Source organism: Centropristis striata, chromosome 4, assembly GCF_030273125.1.
Source record: "Centropristis striata isolate RG_2023a ecotype Rhode Island chromosome 4, C.striata_1.0, whole genome shotgun sequence".
Classification (NCBI taxonomy): Eukaryota; Metazoa; Chordata; class Actinopteri; order Perciformes; family Serranidae; genus Centropristis; species Centropristis striata.
In genome coordinates, this window is record NC_081520.1 from 38,342,667 (window position 1) to 38,368,428 (window position 25,762).

Genomic DNA, 25,762 nt, shown 5'->3' on the forward strand with positions numbered 1-25,762 from the left:
AATGAATGAATGAATGAATGAATGAATGATACTCTCTTGATTTGATAAACTCAGACTGCTAAAGGCTCATGTTCACCTTAGATAATCTTTAGAATGTATTTTTGCATAGACTGTGCATCTTGTCCCCCATCATTGGGACCAGAATTGCTGAATTGGAATTCTTACAGACACTGTTGGTTTAATAGAGTGGCATCAAGGTTTTTTCCCAGATACACCCACTAGAGGGGAGTGCCATGTGAGATTTAGTCCAGATTAAACAAATCATCACAAATCATTGTTTAGACATTGCACTAGTGACACAGCCGTCACCCTAACTTTCACAAAGACGCTATTTGTTGTATTGCTACTTCTTATTTGAGTGCAACGGTTGACTGAGGCTGAAAGATGTATGTCTGAATCTCTCACATGTTTTCTCCATCTTGCTCTTTTACTTGTCAACCTAATGTGTGCAGAGGTGGTGGGTGGTATTGAGAGGTCAGATTAATGCTGGGTGATATGGACAAAAGTCATATCCCGATATATTAAGGCTGACTATCGATTTATGATATATATCCCGATATTTTTATTGCAAAGTGAGAGCAAATGTTCAGTCAAAGCCAAATATGACATCTTATAAGTAGTTTTATTGAAACTTTTTATTTAAGTCAACATAAATACTGTATAACAACAGGAGTACCTTTTAAAAAAAAATCATAAAGTGCACATTTAAATTAAAAAATATCTTAAATAAAAATAGCCTATGTAATAAAATAGGCCAATCTTTTTATGAAATAAAATTCATCATATGATTACAAAATAACGAAATATGACAGACCCTCATAAGGGCAGCATTTATATATAAAGAAAGAAAAATATTCCATATCACATTTAAACATATATCGATATATCTTTTATATCAATACATCACCCAGCCCTAGGTGGGATCCAGCATTTCTTAATGAGGGGGAAAGAATAGATGTGATTGTTATCCGGGGAAAAATGTTTTAAACAAAATATTAATCATAGAATAGTATTTTTACATACTTTAAAACATGTCTGTAGTGTGCAATGGGAGTTTATGTTCTTGTGTAAACTACTCCAGAATGCATCTGCAAGCCAAATTAAATATTTAATCAATAAACCATAGACCAATATAAATAATGTGACATATACATACATGGATGTATCTCATTAAATCTAAACCTGAGCCATGAATCTGCTGTGCAACGCCCTAGTTGTGACCTTCATTCCACCCCAGGACAGAGAAAGAAAAACACACACTAATGCTGTTCATGTGCTCATTTTATATGAACTAAGCTTGTGCCTTCCATCTCAGCATGTGGCAAGCCCCCATTACACATCCGCAAATATCACCCTGCAGCTTGTAATTAGTTTGTTAATAATTTAAGTACCAATGTTTTCATGTTTGTGTGTGTGTAGCTGAGGACGGGGAGTCATTTTCTCTGAGCGCATATAGAGCATGAGCACATGTGCATAGGCAATGAGCAAACATTCATTTGGATTTATCTTTATCAAGTCCAGTGAGAATACACTCATTGATGAGAGTGTGTTTTTTTTGTGTGTGTGTGTGTTTGAAATGAAGTATACACACAGCCTACATGCCTGTGCACAGTAACTTTATCAGATTTGCTGAATTATTTATGTGCTAAGCTCTGAAGCAAAGCAGTGTGCATAATTGCATAACATCACTCCTATCTGCCATTCCTGCCATTAACTAAACGATTGGTCCCAGCACCTGCCCTGGTAATTAAAACCTTAGAGATTAATCATAAACTCCCCCCCTTTCAGTCGACGCCTGAGGTTGAGATTTGTCTCTGCGTGTGCACGAGTTCCAGTCGACCCAAAAAATCCTGAGCAAACATTTTCAAATTGGGTGACTGACTTCTGAGGAAACATATTCTGCAACAAAGGACAATGTTGCCTCCGGGCATACACACTGCTTCTGCAATTAAGCTCCCTTTTTCTTTCTGATATGTCCTCATTACATTTGCTGGCATCTGAGTGAAACAGAGAGAGCTGGACAGTTGGCTCTGGTAACAGGTGGTCACCTAAAAAGCGTTTTAGCTCAGATGTGCCCTGTAGCTTCAGGTCTGTGAGTACACATGTCTGAGTGTCATTAACCTAATGGCTCGCACAGCACACGGCTGAGTAATTAAAAGTAGGAGAGATTAATCATGAAGTCTCCTCACATGGCTCCTCAGTCTCTCGGCTACAGCCGTCATTCACAAGAAACGTGTGAAAGCATCGCTTCAGAGGAACCAAGGCTACAATTCAAAGCAGCGCTGGATACTTCCCTCACAGTTGTTTGCTCTCCTTCCCTCCTGACATGCCATCTTGCAGTAACAGCAAGCTAAATGAGTTCATAGATGCCAACTGAAGTCAAGAGTGTATGGGGGCAAAATAAACCTGACTAGAGGCAAGGGCACAATGACTCAGCCCTGGTGGTTCTAGCAGCCAGCATTAATACGTCACTGTGAGTGTCCATGGGCTTGAACTGAGGGAATTGACAGTGTGTTGCTGCTGACTTGTCGGTACTAGCTCAGCAGGGCTAATTACGCTGTTAGACTCTACCTGTGGGCTCACATTTCCCAGATCCGCCTTACATGCCCTTAGTGACTGGACACACATGCAGTACGCGAACAAACACTTTCATGTGAGAACACACCAGCCAAGTATTCCTAGAAATTGTGTTTGTACTGGAGGAATCTACAGAACATGTTGTAAGTCCAAAGGCACCATGGGAAGTGGAGTGTAGGAGAGTTTTTAGACCAGGGGTGGGCACATTTTTTTTGTTTTCTTTGTTACCTTTGTCAATTTTGTCAATTCTGTATTTTATTGCACTTTCTTGCACTTTTATGTGAAGCACTTTGGTGCGGCTCAGCCGTCTGTAAATGCGCTATATAAATAAATCTGACTTGACTTGACTTGACAAATAATTTTCCCAAGGGTCGACTTGAGATACTTTGAAGGTTACGGAGGGTTAGACCAATACTCTGAACTTACTTCTGAAGTTAATCTAATTAAATGGTTTTATAATAATTATAATCAATAAGAACATACTCAAAATTTGACTACACTCTGGCACACCGTGGATTTTCCTTATAGAACTTTTAGGACCATTGTTTGTCTGTATATGTTGTGTCCATTATTGTTGTCTGTTTGCACCATTTATGGTATATTATATGTTGTATTTTATATTTGACTTGCACATTGGAGTATGGGGAAATGCAATTTCAATCCTCTGTGAAACTACTGCATTGTTTTTACTAGATGCTCTGAATGCCCCAGGGCTCTAGTTTGTGGTTGTAAAGTTTCTTGAGATCAAACAGGTCATTTTATCCAGTGAGGAAATGTTTTTTTGCCAGAAGCTGCATGGGATTATAAATAGAGTGAGCATTTCTCTATGGATACCCATAGAACCCATTTACATTCACATATCTTGAGGTGAGAGGTCAATGGACCCCTTTGGAAATGGACATGAATGTTTTTCTCTCACCAAATCTACCTTAAAACCGTTTCCCCTTAATAAGCTAGCATGATGGTTGGGTGGTTGTAGATCAAAAACGTTTATGGGTGATTATTCAATTAAGGGAGTTTTTCTGTCCCCAAATTTTGAAAAAATAATGTTTTTTAATCTCTGTTTTTTCTATTTCAAAAAGTTTATCAATTGGTCTGGAACAAAGATCTTAGCATAGCTTTGATTGTATTTCATGATGATTTTGATATTTTTATAATTTTTTCAAAGTTGTCAGAGCAAAATGTCATTACCATCACGAAAACAAAACACAGATTTTAATACAAAATGATTTGAAAAGCGAAGTTTTCACAATCATTCCAGTAAGTACAAAACATGCTCTTTAAGAATCATATTCTAAATATTTGTAAATACAATTGGTCACTGTTCAATTATGTATCATAGTAAAGTAGTAAATAGTAAATTAAGCTAATATATTCTAGTTATAAGGTAATAAACAGATAAATTGTCATTACCATCACTGATTGTCATTACCATCACAGTCACTTGTGTGATGGTAATGACACGTGATGGTAATGACAATTTTCACTTGCCGCACAGAATGTTGGCTAGGTTTTCGCTAAGCTAAGCTGACTGGTTAGCTAGCATACAATTTACACTAAATATACGTAAATAAAGTGAAATTTCCTATTAATTAATTAAAATACTCAAATAGTAACTTGTTTGGTAATGACGCCTAATAAACATACGCTCAGATCAGGATGTATAAAACATCAAATTACTTACATATGTGGGCATCAAAAAATCAGGCTACTGCCTCATGTCTGGGATTGGTCCTCTGGAGCATCTAATTTGCATGCAACAATGTAAGTTACTTTTTGTAAAAACTTTATTGCTCTCTAAAATGTTGAGTGTGATGGTAATGACAGATGTATGAGGGACAGTGATATTTATATAACTAATATTAATAATAAATTGTAAATTGAATAAATATATATTATATGAATTTAAAAAATGTCTTTTTAAGTTGTTATGAGGAAATGCAAAGTAAAGTTTTAATGAATTTAGCACTTTTTATTGCTTTATTGAAGAGGTGATGTCAAAAAGTCTGGGTTGGGGACAAGCCCAAAGCAGTGAAATTCTTGCCCATTTCAATTTTCAAACACTGAAAATGTATTAAAATGTCATCATTGAGACACAGTTATTTTTTTCATAGCTACTACAACCTAACCTTAACAAATACAATAATTGTTTTTCCTAAAAAACATTTTTTTCTTGAAAATCTACCCTGGGGACAGAAAAACTCCCTTAATTGAAGAATCACCCTTATATAGGTTGCGCGTACAGCAAGCAAAAAACGAGCTATGTAGTGATTGACAGCCAAGTGAAGTTTAAAAGGTCGGATTCCCACATTTGGTTGGAGACCTGGTTGATGGACGGGTCAAACTAAATGGGGGACTGTCACCCAGGAGAGCAGGGTTCGTGTCAACAAAGGTAAACCATTTCTGACTTAAGTGTTGTCGTTTACATAAGTTACGTGAATCACGTTTATGAACGTAACTTACGTTTTTTCCGTACTTGCGGCAGTCACGTGACCCTTGTAATTACTTCATTTCCGGCATTTACATACATTTATTTACTGTTTAAAATGTCTTTTATAATAACTTACCAGAAGTGTGTTTCCCTAAACCTACACTACCAGTCAAAAGTTTTAGAACACCCCAATTTTTCCATTTTTTATTGAAATTCAAGCAGTTCAAGTCAATTGAACAACTTGAAAGGGTACAAAGGTAAGTGGTGAACTGCCAGAGGTAAATAACAAAAGGTAAGGTTAACCAAAACTGAAAGATAATGTACATTTCAGAATTATGCAAGTAGGCCTTTTTTCAGGGAACAAGAAATGGGTTAACAACTTAACTCTATGGAGTCTTGGGCTATTTTGTCCATTTTTTTTATTCTTTTCATGTCTTTGTAAGTCATTTTGTGTCTTTTGGTGTCTTTTTTTGTCATTTTGTGTCTTTTTTTGGTCATTTTGTGTCTTTTTTTAGTCCTTTAGTTCAACATAAAATGTGATTTTGAATCTTTTTTTTATTTTCAAAACACTATCATGCTCAATAAAGAATTTTAAATGTGCATTAATTTCAGAGTAGACTGAGACATTAAACTGCATAATTTTCAATTAAATTCTGGAAAAGTTGGTGTGTTCTAAAACTTTTGACCAGTAGTGTAGGTCAGTGGTTGTACAACATAAATCCACAGTAAATGCATACCATATGTGTGTGTGTTATTTTTATAACGTGCCATTGTGTGATATGTTCATATGTGCCCTGAAACATGAACGGAGATACGTGCCTACGTGCTGTAATTTTTGGTACTGACACACGTCCTCTTCTGCTGTTTATGTTGGAGAACTTGTTGCTTAGGTCAAAACCAGTATTTCTACAAAGACCACTACAGCTTCTTAAAGACAGTCATGCTGACCCAGATGTGCCCTTCATGTCCAAATGTACAAAGAAAGAAGTGTTTGTGGCCTGCCAGACAGAGATAAACGTTTGAAACAATGCATGATTTTTAAAACCCTCACCACTGCAATCACTCATATTTTCCTCGCCTGAGCTTCGCTATTTGACCATACTGTAGCTGTCATGCACCAATATTGTTGGAATAAATCATTTTGAAAAACTGCTTTCACTGTTAAAAATGTCTTTGATGTGATGTGATGCAGAGTTTTGTAAAACTAAATGTCGAGTCTGAGTGAAATAAAACAAAATAAAAAACCACAGAGCCAGACGGTCTAATTTGATATTCATATTTGTGATGTATGGCTACAGGTATTTGTGTTTCTGGATAGCACAGACATGCATATTTATGAGGACTTCCCCTGTGGCTATGACTTAAAGACAGAGAGCTAGTGCACGCAGTTCTAAAGTATTTACTTTTACAAAAGACGTCTTCAGTGACAATCGCTACATCAAACTCGGTGCGTTTTGCTACCAGTGATGGCGGTCCAGGGAGGCTGAGTCAGGATGGTGCAGGCTCAGACTCTGCTGCTGAGAAAGTGGAGCCAATCGAGTTGAGCCCACCGAGAATCTTCTATCGTGTTCTCCCATTGAGCGTGGAAAAGAGAGCGAAACAGCAAAGAAAGATTTGTCTGACTTTTTCCTGTGGAGCCAGTCTGGTTGCAGCTCCCCCAGTTCTCAGGAGTGCTCTGTAAGCGCAGTTTGAGAGTAATGTAAGGAAATATGAAAATTTTGTGTTTAACAAGCCTCAGGCTGGATTTCTTGCAGTCTGTGTTTGCGAGTACAGCAGCAGGTTTTCACACAGCGGGTCTGCCCAAGATGTAGTTATAATACAAGTCTGAAGTTTTATCTAAAGTAAGAATGTCACAGAGTTGATAATTAGCTGTCAAACTTAACTGGAGATTATTTACATAAATCAGTTGATTCACAGTGTGAGCCCTGCCTGAACTAATGCAAACTTTATTTAGTACATACTTAATTAACTTGCTGTTATGCTGTTAGTCAGATTTTGTGACATCTGAAACAATGTGATAACAGATGTTTTCTCAAAAGTGCTGTGATAATACTGTGTCCTCAGACAAAACACAAACAAACTGAGAAAACATCTTCATCAATTTGACAACATGAGCGCAGCATTTAGAAAACGTGCTGCAAAGACCACAACACAACAGAAGTGTTTCCAGAGGACACTTAAAAGTGATGCACACATCTGGAGACGCTTGATATTATCATGTTATTTCATGATAATGATATTTTCATGTTATACCGTGATATATAGTGTTAGTCTGCGAGCGTTAGCCGGCTAGCCCATGTCAATTACATTGCAGTTAAACAAATCAAATAAATGAATGATATATGTTTTAGTTAGTCTCTCAATGGCACCGTGTTGGTCTTCCATACCCATACTTCCCGTACTTACTATACTTAGTTTGAGTATGCAGGGTGTTCCGATTCCGAACAGTCAAAACGCTGAGTGTGGAACGATGTACACTATACGCACTCAACGGCCGCCATTTTGTCTACGTAGCGGAAGAGGCGGAGCCAGGCAGAGCCGATCAGCTCGAAAAAAATGTTTGTAATGGCGGCCGACGACGCTAGCGCATTCTCCACATTTGCTGCGTTAATGCAGCCATAATGCCGGATTGTAGAAGTAAAGATTAAACAACACAAAGGATAATTTTTTCGCCGTTTAAAGCCGGAAGTTTTTCGCAGGTGACGAACTGCGGCGGCCGTCACGAGCGTCATTTCCGGTAAGTGCACCACGGAGTATTAGATATGGAACAACACTCACCTGCTGAAATCTGCGTACTTAGTAAGTGTGGATAGTGTACTGCGTTTAAGTGTACTAATGGAAGTATGGGTATTGGAACACAGCATTGGTCTTGCTAACCTGCTAAAGCTAGCATGCTATCGATCACCGGCTAACGTTAGCATGCTATCCATCGCAGGCTAGATGTGTGCATCACTTTTAAGTGTCCTTCTGCTGTGTTGTGGTCTATTTGCTGCTCTTTTCCTTATTGTGTTGTGGTGTGGTCTTTGCAGCGCCTTTTCTAAATGCTGCACTTGTGTTGTCAAGTTGATGAAGATGTTTTCTCAATTTGCAAGTTTTTTGTGTATTTGCATTTGTTTTCTTAAGTTGCAGTTGCTGCCAGCTCTCTGGGCCACCGTACAACATAAATGATACAGCAGTTATATCAATGAATGTCAATGAAATGGTGATGATGACAGGCTGCTATACTGACAATTTCATGTATAAAACTCACTTTACATTTTATTCCCAAACTGCCAAAGAAGGCATCACACCAGCTTTGTGGCATCTGTTTGACCTTTTTCCTCTGTTGTGTATTGCACTGATGGATAGTAATCATGATAAACATCTCACTCAAATATAAAGCAATTTTAGCATGCCTGCTGACATTTTCACATATACTGAAAGGTGCAGTGTAAAATATGATGGAAGTTGAAATGACTGGATCATATAGGGCATTTTTACTCTATGCAGATAAAAGCACAAGGCCATATTCATTAATATCAGAATAATATCACCAGACTTTTGAAGTCAAATTGAAAAGTCTGTTTAAAGCAATTCAACTCTATAACCTCTGACTCTTTGCTCACATTGCTTTGTACACAAATATCCTTGCTTTTAATTTGCAGAACAGGTTATGCTGACATGGTGTGTGTGAGATGTTTAATTTTGTTGTCTGGGGCTGCAGATGAAAATAAGCTTTAAGCTCACTTAGGTTTAATACATCAAATGCTCACATTAAAGTTTAATATTGTACATACAATGCACTTACAAATAAAATAAATAAATAAAAATGTCACACAAGAACAAAACCATATGCTCAGGTTGCTATGGCAGCAGTTTAACAACAGCAGTAGAGGTAAAATTGTTGTCTCATTGTGTCAGAGGAGATTTAACAACCTCAGCAGTCAGCACAAGAAACTGAATGGTCAGTGTTTTTTATTGAAGTGTGCTAAAAGTTGATGGAGCATACGCGTGAGAGATGAGACCATCTGTTGTGAAGCAGGATCTACTCCACCGTATCTATGGTCACAAGTTCAGGGAGTGACCACAATAATAAAGAGAACATGGATAGGAAAGACCAAAAAATAATAAATTCACTTCACTGTGGCAAGCCGTTTGGGATGACCGCAGTATGGAATTGTTGCATCTTTGCACTGAGAGGAGCAATTTGATGACTTTCAGGCAAGGACGCCCCTGGGCATCTAAAAAGAATTAATGAATAAATGAAAACCAACAAATATAGACAGCCTAGCTCTGGAGTGGTCCCTGAGGATCTAATAATAACAAATGTGATTTTTCATGAAATGTCAGTGGCAGTAAAACACATTTACTAATACATTCCCCTGCCGCCACATGCTTAATTCATTCCAAGTAAATGGTTGTATATTGACAATTTATACATGTCTGGAAATGAGATTCAATGAGAATCAATGAAACAAACGACATATTGATAGATTTAAAGGTGGAATAACTAACAAGCACACACTAAAAAAAGAAAAAAAAGACACTGATTTATGATTAGCAACTTGTGATGTTTTAAAGATTAAGGCATATCACACTTTAATGATCATGTGTCGGACCGACATTTCCACATTCAGGAAATTGCAATGCAATACAGAACAACACCATGGAGGATTTTGGCTCCCTAAATCTATTATAAACAATACTGTTGTAGCTTAGAACAGATTTCCATAACAATTGATATTAATCCTTACTCTCTGGTTAAAGAGAGGCTACATATGCTCTAAAAAACATAAATCCACAGCCTCCTCTCTTGCAGTATTACAAACAGCAGATTTAAGGTGAGCGAAAGGATCTGCTGGGAGAATTTCACGGCACTTGAGTGAGCAGACACCCAGTGGGTGCCAACAGCTAAATTTAGTGTTGGTCTCATAGGAGGAGGCCTTTCCTGTGGTGAAGCCCAATGCTACAAAACATTCTGTGGGTTTCAGAGAGATGACAGAACCTGATGTGAGTGCCTGTTTGGATTTATTTAAAAACAGTGGGCACATCCTCTACCTGTCAGTGCATGGAGAATCACTTATCTGGAATCTCATAATATTAAAGCATCATTATTCTGTTATTTTGCCTGATAGTAACTGCTTTAAAATCATTTTGATGCTCCGTTGACTTGTGGAGGCAGAAAGGTGCGTCTGTCATTCTCTGTCTGTTCTTGCACAATGTAACTTGGTGAAACTGGAAAATATTTTATGGAACAAATACTTTCTGGTTTCCCCTCTGATGTCCTCCGGCTGCTTTGCCTCTAATCTCTGTGATTCCTGATGGGCAAAAGTGTGTTGGTGCTAACTCCCCCAGTGCAGGAGTTTTGGACCACTGGTGAGAGGATGTTTTCAGGCCGGGTGCAAGGTGGGAATACTGTGTCACTAGTGTCATGCCTGAACTGGAGCCAGGCAAGTGGGCAATGGAGCCAGGTCCAGTAGCCTCTGGCAGAGGACAAGAGTCCTAAGGGAGGAAGCTAAGAAGCAAAGAGAGGCCGGAGAGCTGCTCCATATTAAAGGCTGCAGACAGACATTGAGCTGGAGTTTCTGCTGTTGGACTATTAGGTTTATTAGCTGACTTATTTTGTCTTGTGTTATTGCACTTGCTTGATATTTAGCTGCATTAGAAAAATGTTCAACTAATCTTTGATCTTAAGGCCACAGTTCTCGCCCCACTGATGGGGAATAGAGACGAGACAGGTGGCCAAATGGGAATATATTTTCCTTTTTATGCCCATCTTTATCCAGACATCCCAACATTTCCGGAAGTCTCCGGCATATTGATAGCAGCTCCCTGATGCCTGCAAATGAGATCCCATGATGTTACTTGACAATGTTAAGCTTAGCGTATTTCTTATTAGCATTGTGGACTTGAAAATTCTCCATTTTCCAAAGTGGGGAATGACCGAAAAAGTTTGAGAACCTCTGTCTTGAGGTAATGTGACAGGACAGCGGTGTCATGATTCCACTGCCTGTTAAGTATTTTATTTTCCCTTCATGTTCCATGTCTTGTGTTTCCTGTTTTATTTTGTGATCACTCACGCCTGTCTCTGGTTCAGGTTCCTGTCTGCCCCGCCCCCTTCCTCATCTGTGTGCACCTGATCCCTGATTGTGTCTTCCACACCTGTTTCTCATCACTCCCCATTAGCCATGTATATAACCCCCTTTGTGTCTTGTCTCATTTCCATTTCATTGTTCTTTATAGTTCACATTCCAGCAGTGTTTGAACCTTGTTCATTTTTTTGCCTCCCCATTTGGATACCTTTGCCTGTGTGACTGCCTATTAAAACTAGATCTCTGTCATGCATTTGACTCCTGGCTTCTGGGCTACTTCCTTGACAAGCGGTGTGGAAAAGAACTGCACTGAAACCAAATCGCAAAAAAAACAACCATAAAACATATTCTGTGTGATGTTGCTTATGTCATACTTAGGAAATGAGTGATCCCTTCACACCATTTTGCTCTGCTCCTACTACTTTTCTTATTAAGTTCATTTAAATAAGTGCTTAAAGATGAAAAAAAAAACAATCCATCTCCTGCAAAACTTCCAACTGTCTTTGATTTAAAAATGGGAGATAATTGGCTTTAACATTTTGTGTGTGCATGTTCTGCTTGGTCAATGTAAGACAAAGTTTGCAGTGTAGATGAATGTAGCTGTAATGACCGTGTGATGCTCCTGACTATTTTCATAGATATTTTTTTCTCCCTGCTGGATGAAATTGGCTGGTTGAAATTAGGCAGCAGACGTTCTTTCACTTAAGTAACGGGGGAATACCACCCACAAACCCACAAAAACAAGCTGCACCATATGGTAGTGAACAGGGACTTCCATGTAATATTATGCAGCATCTCGTCTTGTTTGCCTGTTTTACTTGTGTAGTCCCATGTCGGAATCAATAAGCGGTATTCTCGCCCGAATGTTCTTTGATTTTGTGAATCAATTTCCCCTAATATACTGTATATAACGTTTCATGTTTATCTGTTTGATCCAGTTTAAATTAAATTATGCTATTCATGATGAGTTAAAGCTTCACTTGTCTGTGTGAATTTCCTATTAGAAGCAATACTGAAGCAAATTTAATTATTTATAGTCTCTCAGGTCAACATCGCTGTAATTAATCTTTCATTACTCTGCAACAACACTGCAAGTTATACATTGTTTCTCCGCTGCAAGACAGCAGGAAAAATCAAATGAAAGACACTTTTTTTTAAACCTATCTTACCAACAACATGGTCTCACAGAAATCCGTGAAATAGCCACGGATTTCGCTTAACTCAAAATCCGTGGAATAGCCACGGAATCGCTCAAATTTCCGTGAAACTGACACGGATTTTGCTACAATGCAAGTTAATGACAGTCATATCCTGTGGCTATTGGTTTGTTCCAAGTCACGTGACTTTCAAGGTCCCAGCGGTCAGAACAAAAAACATGGTGGACAGTTCTCTCATTTTTAGTGAAAAATCAATATTTTGACTTAGTTTCTGCATAAAAATGGATTTTGATCACATTTCTAGCAAGAAATATATGTTTTATTTTCTAAATCTTCACTCAGTGAATGTACATAATCACTTTGTATGTTGGAATAGCCACGGGATATGACATTGTCATTAACTTGCATTGTAGCGAAATCCGTGTCAGTTTCACAGAAATTTGAGCGATTCCGTGGCTATTCCACGGATTTTGAGTTAAGCGAAATCCGTGGCTATTTCACGGATTTCTGTGAGATCATGTTGCTTACCAATCAGAGGGTGATCAGAGGGCATGTACACCTAACATACAGTCCAACTAATTTGCAAACCAAAGTCCACTTTATGCCTGGATTTGCCAGCAAAACAGCAGGGACAAAGATAAGTTCCTCAGTTCACCTGCACTGAGCTTGCTGCTGGCTGCTGGATGGTCCTGGCGGGGATGTGGCAGGGGCGGGAGGTTGTTTTTGGCCCTGATACATTCACAGAAGGCCAGACAGTGACATTATGCCAGCCAGGCAGGGCTTGAGGGACAGCCATGTTAAATACCATCTCCTGGAGCGCAAATGGCAGGAAGTTTGTTGTGGTGTTTTGGGGTATGTGTTTGTTTGCGTGCCTTGGTGTGCTTTGAAATGTGTGTGTGGCTGTGTGTGTCTGTTCATATCTATGCCTTGTGCATAAATACACACACATAGGCAGAGCACACACAAACCCATACTGACAGCACACTGGCAAAGAGACTGGTGCTGAGCGCAGATGACATTAGAAGAAAAGGGAAAAAGAGGTCGACTGCCTAATTATCCATCAACGATGCGATATGACTGCGATAAACATAAAGTTCCATCTCTAGTACGGTGCTTTTGTACAATCAGGTGGAAGAAAATGCAAAGAGAACATGCGGCGGTAAATCATCTATCCAACAATATTCACAAACAAGGAATGATTTGTTTTTGCTCCTGTTGATACAGTAAACTTTGAAGCTGTGTTGTTTTTCAAAAATGCAGAAGACGCTTTGGGGCAATATATGCAAAACCACCAAAAAGATTCTGCAAACCTTCGCTGTGCTGTGGCAGAGCTGCGAGACACGGAGCAGACAGGAGAGAAAAACTAGCAAGTGATACAAACATGTCTCGTTCAAAAATAAGAAATGTTGCTGCTGTTCAAAGATGACAGTTGAACTGACTCCATTTTGTCAGGGCGAAAACTACTGGAAGGATAAAAAGACTGACTTTTTCTCACACAATAGGATGTAAAAAGCAAAGGGAAAGATCAGAAAGAGGCAGCATTAAAGTTCCAAAGATGCATTTTTGAGCCTGTAAGACTGGGGGATTTCTTTGAGTTAGACTTAATAATGTTTTCATCATTACTGAAACTCATTCCTCCAGAAATGAGAGCAATGCACTGCAGTTTATCGTGCTAGGAGCTGAATCCATGACACCAAGAGACTCGTTTTCACAGAGGCAAACTATTTGTTCTCAACACTTTTACCCGTTTGAGTTTTCTTGATGTTTTAATAGCCTTAAAGTAACCACATGGGTGTGTGTACACTGACTTTGTGTTATTAACTCCCGCCCTTCTCCCCCGACAACAAATCTCGCTCTCAGCTGTTCCTGAAAGTTGACAACCGTGCTATACATTTAAAGCGAGCCACTCAAAGACCACGATGGGAGCACAGTCTGTGATCTGTAGAATCAATCTCATTCTCAATCTCTATCTTCACCTCTACTTCACATTTGTTTCTATACACACACACACACACACACATACACACACAAAGACACACAGACACAAAGACACAGACAGTTTCCAACCTAAGACAGGAGGTCTATACATAAATAAAGAGACAGTCAGTCAAACTTTTGTTAGACAGGGAGCTAGTGACAGTGTGTCAGAGACCTGCTGACTGTAGGAGAATAATAACAAGAAGGAACAACTCCCATTGGTTATCAACACTCTCTGGCAGGTTATGAGACTTTTGAACCATGCCCTCTCAGATGCAAAGTCCAGTCAGTTTCAGCTGTGGTCCACCGATCTGCCAGAAGCATAATATCACAATGGTTTCTGCTTGACTTAAAGCTTTTTGCTCAAACTGTACAAGCTGCTGGAGGTACAATGTCGCTGATTTAGCCATAAATTATTCTTAACGGAATGTATTATTTAAAAGGGTCCAGTGATGATCCTCATACCAGGAGTGTCACCCAGATACAGAACAGCAGGGAAAGCAGCATTTAGGTTTTTTAAAGTTTGGATTATAGCAAATATTTCGGCTAAGATTAGGGTTTAGAGTAAGATCCCAGTTATGGCTGTACATCCCATAGCATGACATGTTGTTCGAGTTGAAATTTAAACTGTTACATGTCATTTTAATAGACACTTACACTATACAGGTGCATCTCAATACATTAGAATATCATGGAAAAGCCAATTTCCAGTAGTTGGAGTCAAATCGCCTCAACCAAGTATTGAGTGCATATTGATGGACATAAAGTCCTGGAAAAAGTTATTAGACCCTTGTTTTCTTCAATTTCTTGTTCATTTTAATGCCTGTTACAACAAAAGCTACATTTGTTTGGACGAATATAATGATAACAACAAAAATAGCTCATGAGAGTTTAATTTGAGTTGATATCTAGCCATTTTCCATGGTCTTATTGATAATAACCAAATCATTATCAGGAAAACCATGGGAAATGGCTAGATATCAGCTCTTAAATTAAACTCTTTTGAGCTATTTTTGGAAAACAGACTCAACTTTTGGAAAAGAGGCGACCGTTACTATGTCAGTTTAAAAAACCATGAGTATAAAAAATGAAACACTAACTAGTGTATTTCCTGCAACAAACTTCAGCACGAGGTGGTGAAATTAATGAAGTATCCTTCAAGTGCGGTTGGAAATGTCGAGATCATGAAAACGCACTGATGGTGTATTGTTATATTCAGCTCTTCTCTACACAAATATTCCATTATTTTCTCTCTCAAACACTGCATGGGATAAATGTGGATTTCTTTTTTGTCTAGGCTCATTTATTTCAGGGCCAATTAGGAATGTGTCATATTCACACATGACTTTTTTTCGCCAGTTGAAACCTCAAGCCATGTGTGCCTGGGGAAACATGGATTTTTCTCAACACTTATGATTGAATTTCTTCAGCCAATTTACCTATTACACACTGTGAAGCTAGACAATGCTATAAATCTGAGCTAACATTTCAACAGCAATTTGATTTAAACTCAAGCTTGATAATTAAAATTTGAAATTCATTCATTCACAGATTTTCCCATTAATATGGAAAATAAAATCCTTTTATGCATGCAGCAAATTAATATCCTGTAAGAGCGAGTTGTAATGTCAACGAACCAATAAAAAAGAAAGACTTCCAGGGTCAACATTTGTCAGCGGCAGCGTTCTGCAGTAGAAGATTTAGTCAAATAAATTTACCTATTCTGAAGGAGAGCGGGCCACCGGAGGTGCTTCTCACCCACATGGCTAAGAAGAGCAGAAGCGCCCAGGCTGTGAGCATCTTCTATGACTCCTCATGGGTCCTGCCCCGGGGGTGCCCCTGTCACAGCCACCTGAAAAATAAGAGAGAACACCATTTAAACATAAACCAACATCAAGAAGGACACAAAAAAAGTGAAAGCTGTGCAGCTGACTGTTAATCCTGCTGACACACAGTACTCTCTCCCTCTCTGTATATCTGTCTTGTTGCATGCTGGGAATCTGTTAGTGAGGGTGTGAAACTGCTGCTAAGTGAATCAGAGGCCCACGGGAGTTTTGAGGACTTTTCCCTGTTACTATTTTTTTGGGGGTTAAAGCTAGTTTGCTTCTTAGGATTGTATTGTTTGATTGATTGATTGATTGATTGATTGATTGATTGATTGATTGATTGATTGATTGATTGATTGTCTTTATTTCGAACATGCAAGTAAAAAAAACAAAAAAACAAACAAGTTTAAATATTAATAGATGAATAAATAAAAAACAAAACAAAAAAGCAAAAACAAAATTGATAAGACAGACACTTTCTGCAAGCTCGAAAGGGAGTAGGAAGAAGTAAAAAAACGTATCGAGTCCTACCCCTTAACAGGTCTCTATATCTATATACATATATATATATATGAATAATCAATATAGTCATATACAAATATTATAAACAATTATATATATATATATATATATATATATATATATATATACTATAAACAATTTATATTACATTGCAAATACCTATACATGTATATTGTAAATTACTATATAAATATAAATATTATAAACATAAATACAATTACCATGTGTATTACAAAACTACAGTCTACATATGTCCATGTTACAGAGGCTTTTCTAAATTTCTGTACTTTGTGAAGATGATGTCTTTATATTTGTTTTTAAACTGTTTTATGTTTTGGCTTTTCTGTACTTCCACTACTTTTGTGTAAGAAAGGGAGCGAGACAGCACCCAGACCCCTCCATCCATTATGCTTGATTTAGACCCAAACATTAGTCCTGATGATCATGGCTGGAAATTAGAGACAACTGGGGGCCCTGGGCAAAGACATGCAAAAGACCCCACCACTTCTCCTCCGTCGGAGCAAGACACAGAGTTTGTGATGATTTATGATATTTTTCTTTTGTCTTTTTGCATCATGAGTGCTACCTATAGTCTACCTATGGTTTTGTGCCTTTTTATGGTAAGTTTCTTGCATGGTAATGTCCCTTTATAGTGTCTTTTGGGGATTATTTTGCGTGTCTTTGTAGTCATTTGTATTTCTTTGTAGTGGTTTTGTGTCTCATTGTAGTGGTGTTGTGTCCTTTGTAGTCATTTGTTTGTCTTTGTTATTTTTTGTCTCTTTGTAGTTATTTTTTTTGCAGGTTTTTAGTAATTTTGTGTCTCTTTATGGTAATTTTCAACCACTGTCTGACCCATTCAGTTATCCATCCATGCTGCTGGTGGTCTCGAGACTCAAAGCTTGACTTTGTTCTTAAGTCCTTGCACTGAACTTAAGTGTCCGGAGCTCTCTTGTCTACATCTGTTTGTCACTTATCTTGCTTATGGGCCAGTGATAATTTGGGATTGGCAAGCACTGCTCTTTAACTTCCTCTTCCAAGATTTGTGCTGGCAGTGCAGGGATCACACTTCGAACTTTGCACAAGCTGCTTCTTCAACCTTTAAAGCCTCCATTGCCCTTGTGTATACCAAAGTAGAAAAATAAAGTCCTTTCAAGCATGCATTACATGCCTCTCTCACAGGCTTTTAATGTCTTTCTTATTGCTAGGGCGCAAGGTGTCCATGACAACCTGTCACATATGTCTGTCATGTTTGAACAAGGCTGTTGTTGACTCAGTTTGCAGCACTTATACTCTGAAGCCTGGAGTCCTCTGTGCCCTCTGTTTTTCAATGTACTTCTCTTATTTTTTAGTTATTCTCTCTCACTACCTGCTCTTCTGTTGCAGGTTATTCAGTGACGTCAATGCGTCATTCTTTTGCTCTGCTTTTCTATTCATGTTTTACCTGTTTAATTGTTTCCATCTGAGTGAATCAATGTGGCAGCAGCCTGTCATTGACACAGGCAGAAAATTGCAGAAAGTACACCAACAGGGGGAAACAGACGGCACAAATGCTTAATTATGGTCCAAACATGGTTACCCAAGGCAGCAGGGAAGCTGTCATGATTGAGCTCTGTTTCCAAATTTACCACAAATATCAGATCATGTGGTGCTTTGCTCCTCATGTCACTAATTTCAAGAAGGCTTCAAATGTGCGAAAATGCCAGAAAGTCCTCATTTCATTCATTACAGTCATTACATTCTATTTAATGTGATTCGTCTTTTGGGAAATTCTATGTGCCAGGTTTCAGAACAGGGTGTGAACATTAACAGAAAAAAGTGATAGTTGCAAAGAGGATACATCAGAAAGTTGATTGCAGTTCTCCTTTAAGACCCACAGCAGTGATGGTGATGGGGTACACTGGGGCCTTTACAATATGTTCTTAGTCATGGGAATAGTATAGGTGCAGCCCCTTATCTATCAAATATTTCCCACTGGCTTAACACTCCTAATAGACCTGCAATTCAACCCATGATGCCTTCTTGTACAGGTTCATCTCAATAAATAGGAAGATCATAGAAATGTTATTTATGTCACTAATTCAATTCAAAAAGTGGAAATAACACATTATATAGACCCATTACACACAGATTGAATTATAATGATTATGGCTTACATTTAATGAAGACCTAAACTTCAGTGTCTCAAAAAAATTGAATATTACAAAAGACCAATTTTAAAAAGTATGTTTAATATGGAAATGTTGGCCTCTGAAAAGTATGTCCATCTATATGCACTTATATAATACTTGGTTTTATAATACTTATATGATACTTGGTTGGGGCTATTTGACTTGAACTACTGCAAATGGACTTTTCCCATGATAGTCTAATATACTGAGATGCACCTGTATGTGGTCCTACTTTAAGGTTTAGGAGTAAAAGCAGTCTATCAACCCTATAAACCTAAGAAATGAAAATCTCCTCCAGGATTTAGAAGACCTGCAGAGCCATTATAAGTTCCTAACAGGTTGACAAACACACACACAAAGTCCAGATGAAATAGAAATTTGACAGCTATTTGATTTATAAGAACCAGCTTCTTGAAACAAAATGATTGGACTGTAACTTATGTAGACTGTTTTGGTCTATAAACCTGGAGTCACACCGCAGAGTTCTTTCATTTCCTGCCTAATTAAAAACATGGAAATAAAAGTTAAACAGTGCTGATTTAACAGCAGCTATGATTACATGTATTGTACCTTGAAGCTGTGATACCATGTGGATTCAATAGTTCCCGAACCACTAAGATAAAGTAAATTAAGAATAATTGAACAAAATATCTTAACTCATTGGTAGGCATACATAATTCTTAATATTGCGGTCACATTTTGGGAAAGCATGACATAAATATGCAACCCATCATTAAAGCAGAACATCAGCTATGTCAATGACTCATCTAATTTTTTACTGTAGCGAAGGTGCAATTATATTTATACAGTGACCAACAAAATTAAACAGCCATACTGTTAAAACAGCATCGTTCAGCTGCAGCAGGCAGCTATTTGCAGCTCTAAACCGACTTTATACTTCCTTTCAGCACATAAACTAAAAATAACTGGTGAACATTGTGGAACATTGTAAACATTAAGAGCTATAGAGCAAATATATTTCCCCTGGAGTTGACCAAAACAGAGCTAAAAGAGACTTAATATTTGCAAGATGGACAGAAACGCGACTCCAAAGGAATTAAACTTATGTTGCTTCTTGTCTACAGGAAGTTTAAATAACGTCAATAATGTGTTAAAAACTTGTTCACTTTGCTGCAAAGTGTTAAAAAAAATATTCTAGGTGTAAGACAAGAAATTGTGTGTCACTTTTATAATTGCATTCATATTCCTGTGTTCAATTACAGTACAATGGCAACAGTTGTCTTTATTTTGTTGAATTATCATTGCGTTAAATAATGTGTTGTTCACTCTGGCAAACTTAAATGTGTTGATTGCACACCAAAATTACTGAGGGAGAGAAAACACAGCAAGCCATTATTCATTTCACAACACGATATGAAAAACAGTAAAACATTAATTCAGGATATTTTTAGTCCTTTTTCACTCATCACGATTCCTTGAAATTATTCTTAGATGCTTTATAAATACAAGTCCTGTTCTCTTTTTATCAAGGTTAGGCTTTGCTTTTCAATCTTTATTAAAAGCACCGAAGGTGTGGGTGGTTCTGGTGAGCAGAGGCAGAGTGGCTTCTGTTTTGTCAATGTTCTTGCTGCAGAAAATAGACCTTTTTTTTATCGAAGTTGAGAGAGGTCAGTGACTATACAGTAGTTCAGTGCAAGCAGAGCGACAGTATTGTACTGGACAGAAACTGGAACTCTATAAAGGACTTTGCCTCGGACGGGACAAACAAACAGTCTCTTTAGACTCATCCTTCCAAATATAGTGAGCCAGTTTGATTTGTTAGATTCGTGGAGGACAAAGCATCCAAATGTCAGACAGTACACCTGTGAAGATAGCAGACAGCAAGATTAGCGCAGCCAGACTCAATAGACCAGGGATTCTATTTTTGTGCAGGCACGACGCCAGCAGAGGTGCAAATGTAGCCACAATGTCATTTTCATCGGGAGGCGGTCCACTGCACTGCTCTGTGCTTGGATCTGTTTGGTTATTTTGGAAATCTTAGCACACTGCACTCCTGAGGGTTTTTTTTTTTTTTTGATTTTGGGAAGTGTTTACCTGCAGAGTCTCAGCTGGCTGCCTGGACATCACTAAAGGACAAAAAAAAGTTTGGTGACGGAAGACCCAGTGGAGGTCTTGCAAAAATTGGTGTCAGCCCGCCACAGTGCTGAGGATGTTTACAACAGTGGACAGAAGAGATCTAGAGGAGCTCAGCCTCCTATGGGCAGTGGAAGAGTTTCTCTGTTTCTGTGTGAAGAACTGTTGTTTTGTGTCATTTAATTTTTATGTGGCCTCAGGTTTTAGTGTGTACTGCTGCTGACTTGTATCCTACAGTATGTACTGTAACACTGTTTGTGTCTGTCTTTCAACATGAGCTGAATCTCAGGAGCAAGACACAGCTTACACCATATGCTCTGCAGAAAACCTTTTCTGTTTTGATGTAAGTTATTACGCTATGAACAACATGGCCATGCATCTCCTTCTGTCCACTGAATCACTCGTCTGTCAGGACAAAATATGCTTGATGGCAGTCAAGTCCATTAAAAGGTTGAGTTGGGCCGTCGCCCATCACTGATGGCTGACTGTCATCGAATGCTGAGCACGACATGGTGATTTAAAAGCCCACCAACCCCTGTCCACACCAACACTGGGGCCAGGGCTGCAGTGGCATTCATTCAAGACTTCATTCATTCATTATCCTGAACCGCTTATCTGCACTCGGGTCGCAGGGAGCTGATCCCAGCTGACATTGGGCGAAAAGCGGGGCACACCCTGGACAGGTTGCCAGACAATCACAGGGCTGACACAACCATTCACGCTCTCATACACACCCATGGACATTTTAGAGTCACCAATAAAACAGATGGACTGCATGTTTTTGGACAATTGAAGCCGAAAGACCCGGTGAGACCCATGCTGACAAGGGAAGAAAACTCAGCACAGAAGAGCAAATAGAACCGAACAGCAGCAGGCCGGAGTCGAGCCGGTGACCCTCTTGCTGTGAAGCAAGAGTGCTAACCACTAAACAACCATAAAGCCCCCTATTCAAGACTTAAAAGTAAAGATTCTGATTCATCAATGGTGGACAAATTGATTTTTGAAGTTCCAACTTGACATTTAAGTAATATAAACCAATAACAGGAAAATCCCATGATTCTTGAAACCCAATCCAATACCAGGTTTGGGTATCGACAACTGCTAGAGCTCTTGGAGCTGTAGGGATTCTGATGTGGTGGACATTGGGCATCGTTGGTTCCCTACAAAACCTGCAGTACTGTAACAACAAAAAAACAAACGTACAAAAAATACCATCATGTTTTCAGAAAGGCGTTAGCTTGGTACTTCAGTATCAGTTCTTGTGACGTTGTTAGAACAAACAAAAAAGTAATACTTTGAACTTTCACAAAGCCATTTATTTCTACAGTCTATGGAACTCATTTCTGGTGAAAGAACGTCATGACACTTCCTTTAAGTCTGAATGGTGGACAGAGCTCCTGCAGTGGGATTTGATCAGTGTTATGATGTTTTTTTGCAGACTGCTGTGTTTGTGCCCTGTGTCTTGTTTTCTTACTTCAATGTGTAAATGGGGGTGTGCCATAGCCACAGGAGAATTGGTGGAAAGGTTCCACGTCCTGGCCAAGACTGGCTGCAGCTGTGAAATCACCTTATATATAAAAAGAGTATAAAAAGAGCCAAGATGGCTGCCGTCGAGGGCAGCAGGCATTTCTTTATTTCCTCATCCTCCTCCTCTCCCAACCGGCCACACTTCTGCTTAGTACAACTTGGTTAAGATTTAGATATGGTTTCCTTTTGAGTAGTAAGGGTGGAATGCCTGTTTAATTGAGTAGGGATGTGTCATTTGTTTTCTTTGGTAAATTTCAGAATCGTTTTGTTTGTTATCTTGGCCTTAGTCCACCCTGAATATATGTGTTCATCGATTTATTTTTGTAAATACATATTTTCTCTTGCATTCAATCTTTGCTTGTGGCTACTTGTGATATGGAGAAGATGGGGCCTTCTAAAAACCACTGACAACTTCAGCATCACCATTGACACCTCCACTCTGTCCTTGTCCTCCCACATCCGCAACCTTGGAGTCATTTTTGACGGCAACCTCTCTTTTGAGCACCGCATATCCCATATCTCCAGATCTGCCTTTTTTCACCTGAAAAACATTGTCCGTCTCCGTTCATCACTCTCCTTCCCCGCCACTGAAACACTGATACATGCCTTTGTCACCTCCAGACTAGATTACTGCAACAGCATCCTGTACGGCATACCCTCCAAACTACTCAACAAACTCCAACAGTACATTCAGAACTCTGCAGCTCTCCTACTCACCCGCACCCCCTACCATGACCACATAACCCCTGTGCTCCAGAACCTCCACTGGTTACCAGTCCAACAACGCATCCACTTCAAAATCCTCCTTCTCACCCACAAATCCCTCCATCACCGGGCCCCCTCCTACTTCACTGACCTCCTCCATCACCACACCCCTTCCCACATCCTCCGTTCCTTTGAAGCAAATCTCCTATCCCCTCCCATCAGGACCAAGAACCAAACCTGAGGCGACAGAGCCTTCTCAATAGCCGCCCCCTCTCTCTGGAACTCTCTCCCAAAAAACATTAGAGACTGCTCACATCCACCCACCTTCAAAAAACTTGTCAAAACCCACCTGTTTAAAAATGCTTTTAATGTATGACCAGTGATGTTGATTTTAATTGTTTGTTTTTATTTGTAACTGGATTTTCACTGTGTTTTAACTGTAAAGTGTCTTTGAGTACCTTTTAAAGCGCTCTATAAATAAAATGTATTATTATTATTATTCTCATGTTATGTCCTAGGCACCCCTAGACTGGAGCGTAACATCAGTTTTTAGACTCTACAGATAATCTCATCGTCCTTCGTGATGTTTCACTGTGGACATTGTCATGTGCTGTGACGGAGGCATTGCCAGACCTTAATTAAAGGTAGAATCCAAGTAATACATGGACCACATCCTCCATTAGAGAATAGATCTACAGCTACAGTAGCATCACATAGTCCTAGAAAATGTGTGCCATGTACTTTAACTGTATGATGAACAGTTCCTGTGGATGATGCATTTTGTTGATGTTGTGTAATTAAAAACCCTGTTCACAGCTCACTTTAAATCTGAACTTCTAGATAGGGAAGTGAAGAAGTGCACTCTGCCCTTTCTAAGCAGCAGCCAGAAAAGTAAGTAAGTGTGAATCCATAAGTGGCAACAGTTTAAGTCTATGATTATCATTCTATGCACTTTTCTGTGTGTGTTTGTGTTTGTTTATGTATGTAACCCTCCTCACCCCCTAAAAAGATTCACTCATCTGCAGCTGCATGTGTTTTTACTAACTTATTTAATTAAAAGGAATAAAATACAGCAGCTATAACAGTATTACAGATAAATATTTGATCATTTTTTTCTGGCATTTTAAATTTCTTCAGGATTAACGGCCCGCAGTGGCAAAGAGGAAGCCAAATTCCCAATTCCCGCATTGTGATACCACGTGAGTTTACATCAGGTTAAAGGAATGGTTCGGAATTTTGGACATAGGACCTCATTTCCAACTTAGCCGGTGTGATATAGGTCGGTGGAGACCGTTTTCAGCACATTTTATGCAGTCCTTATAGTTGCACAAGTCACTGTTGCTAAACTGGTGTTGAGCTAGCGCACGTCGATAGTAACATCCAGCCTGTCACTGAAAACAGCTTTACCTGCTCCACAGAACACCCGAGACAAATGCATTATAACGTCAGACTATCGATGTACATGTCTGTGTTGATAGAATAATTTTAGAAATTAAACCAACCTTGCATTTTCAATGTTAAAACATTTTGAGGGACTAGTTTCTCAGCAGCAGCGTCATTTTACTTTGTGGGTTAGTAGTAGTGCGTCAAAACGAAACCAGAAGAGCCTGGTATGGCTGATTTGAAAACACAAACTCATCTTCGTCGTCCTCAAACTCCGAAATCTCAGCATGGCTGGCAGTGGCCATAGTGTCCTGCTATCCTGTCTCCGCTATGACAGCACCTAAATAAACTTGCATGATTGTCAGCGAAACCGAAACCGTCTTCCACTGTAGCCTCACTAGCCTGGAGATAATATCACTCCGCCGCTGCCGTAGCCTAAGCAACAACAGGGAACAAAGTATAAGCTATTCCAATGCTATGCAAGGTTGGTTTAATTTCTAAAATTATTCTATCAACACAGACATGTACATCGATAGTCCGACGTTATAATGCATTTGTCTCGGGTGTTCTGCGGAGCAGGTAAAGCTGTTTTTAGTGACAGGCTGGATGTTACTGTTGACGTGCGCTAGCTCAACACCAGTTTAGCAACAGTGACTTGTGCAACTATAAGGACTGCATAAAATGTGCTGAAAACGGTCTCCACCGACCTATATCACACCGGCTAAGTTGGAAATGAGGTCCTATGTCCAAAATTCCGAACTATTCCTTTAACTTCATCTGCCTTTACGTTTATTTTGTTGTGTGGTGGCTCACTGCCTGTGATAGGCAATACGACGGATCCTGTGGGTTCTTAGACTACCTTTCTGAGTTATTGCTCAGGAGAGCCCTGGGGAACAGTTGAATCCGACTGTCAACACATCAAGATCATTTCACAGACCTTTCCCAGGAAAACTATGCAAATAACAGCTGTCAGAAGCCTTCCCCTGAGCTTCTCAGAAAAGGAGAAAAACAGCATCAAATGAGCGGCCTGTTCAGAAATTAATTGAGTACTGGAAACTCCTTGCAGCTTGTATCATTATGCACACAGGGGATTACTGTGCTTTATTGTTCAATTAGCCTGACTCTGGAGCAGCATGTTTTAAACAATGTAAAATGCTTTCATAGAACTAAGAACTGATCGCCCAGAATACAAGTATAGCAGCACTGGAAATATCGAGGTAGATCAAAGATTTCCTGAGACTAACTTGAGTCGCAACAGCTGCATCATGTCTGATGGACTTAGTTCATCTCTGAGATTACAGCTGAAAGCTTCACCACCTCTACA

The 25,762-nt window shown here is 39.1% G+C and overlaps 1 protein-coding gene across 1 annotated transcript in view; it reads right to left on the reverse strand.

The window, feature by feature from the left end:
• The window catches only part of grik4 (glutamate receptor, ionotropic, kainate 4), a 441,808-nt gene that overhangs the window by 228,897 nt on the left and 187,149 nt on the right, over window positions 1-25,762 (reverse strand). The window contains exon 3 of the mRNA XM_059330837.1: window positions 15,932-16,065. Within this exon, the coding sequence (XP_059186820.1) occupies window positions 15,932-16,013 (82 nt within the window). The 5' untranslated portion in view covers window positions 16,014-16,065. The remainder of the gene's footprint in view (window positions 1-15,931; window positions 16,066-25,762) is intronic.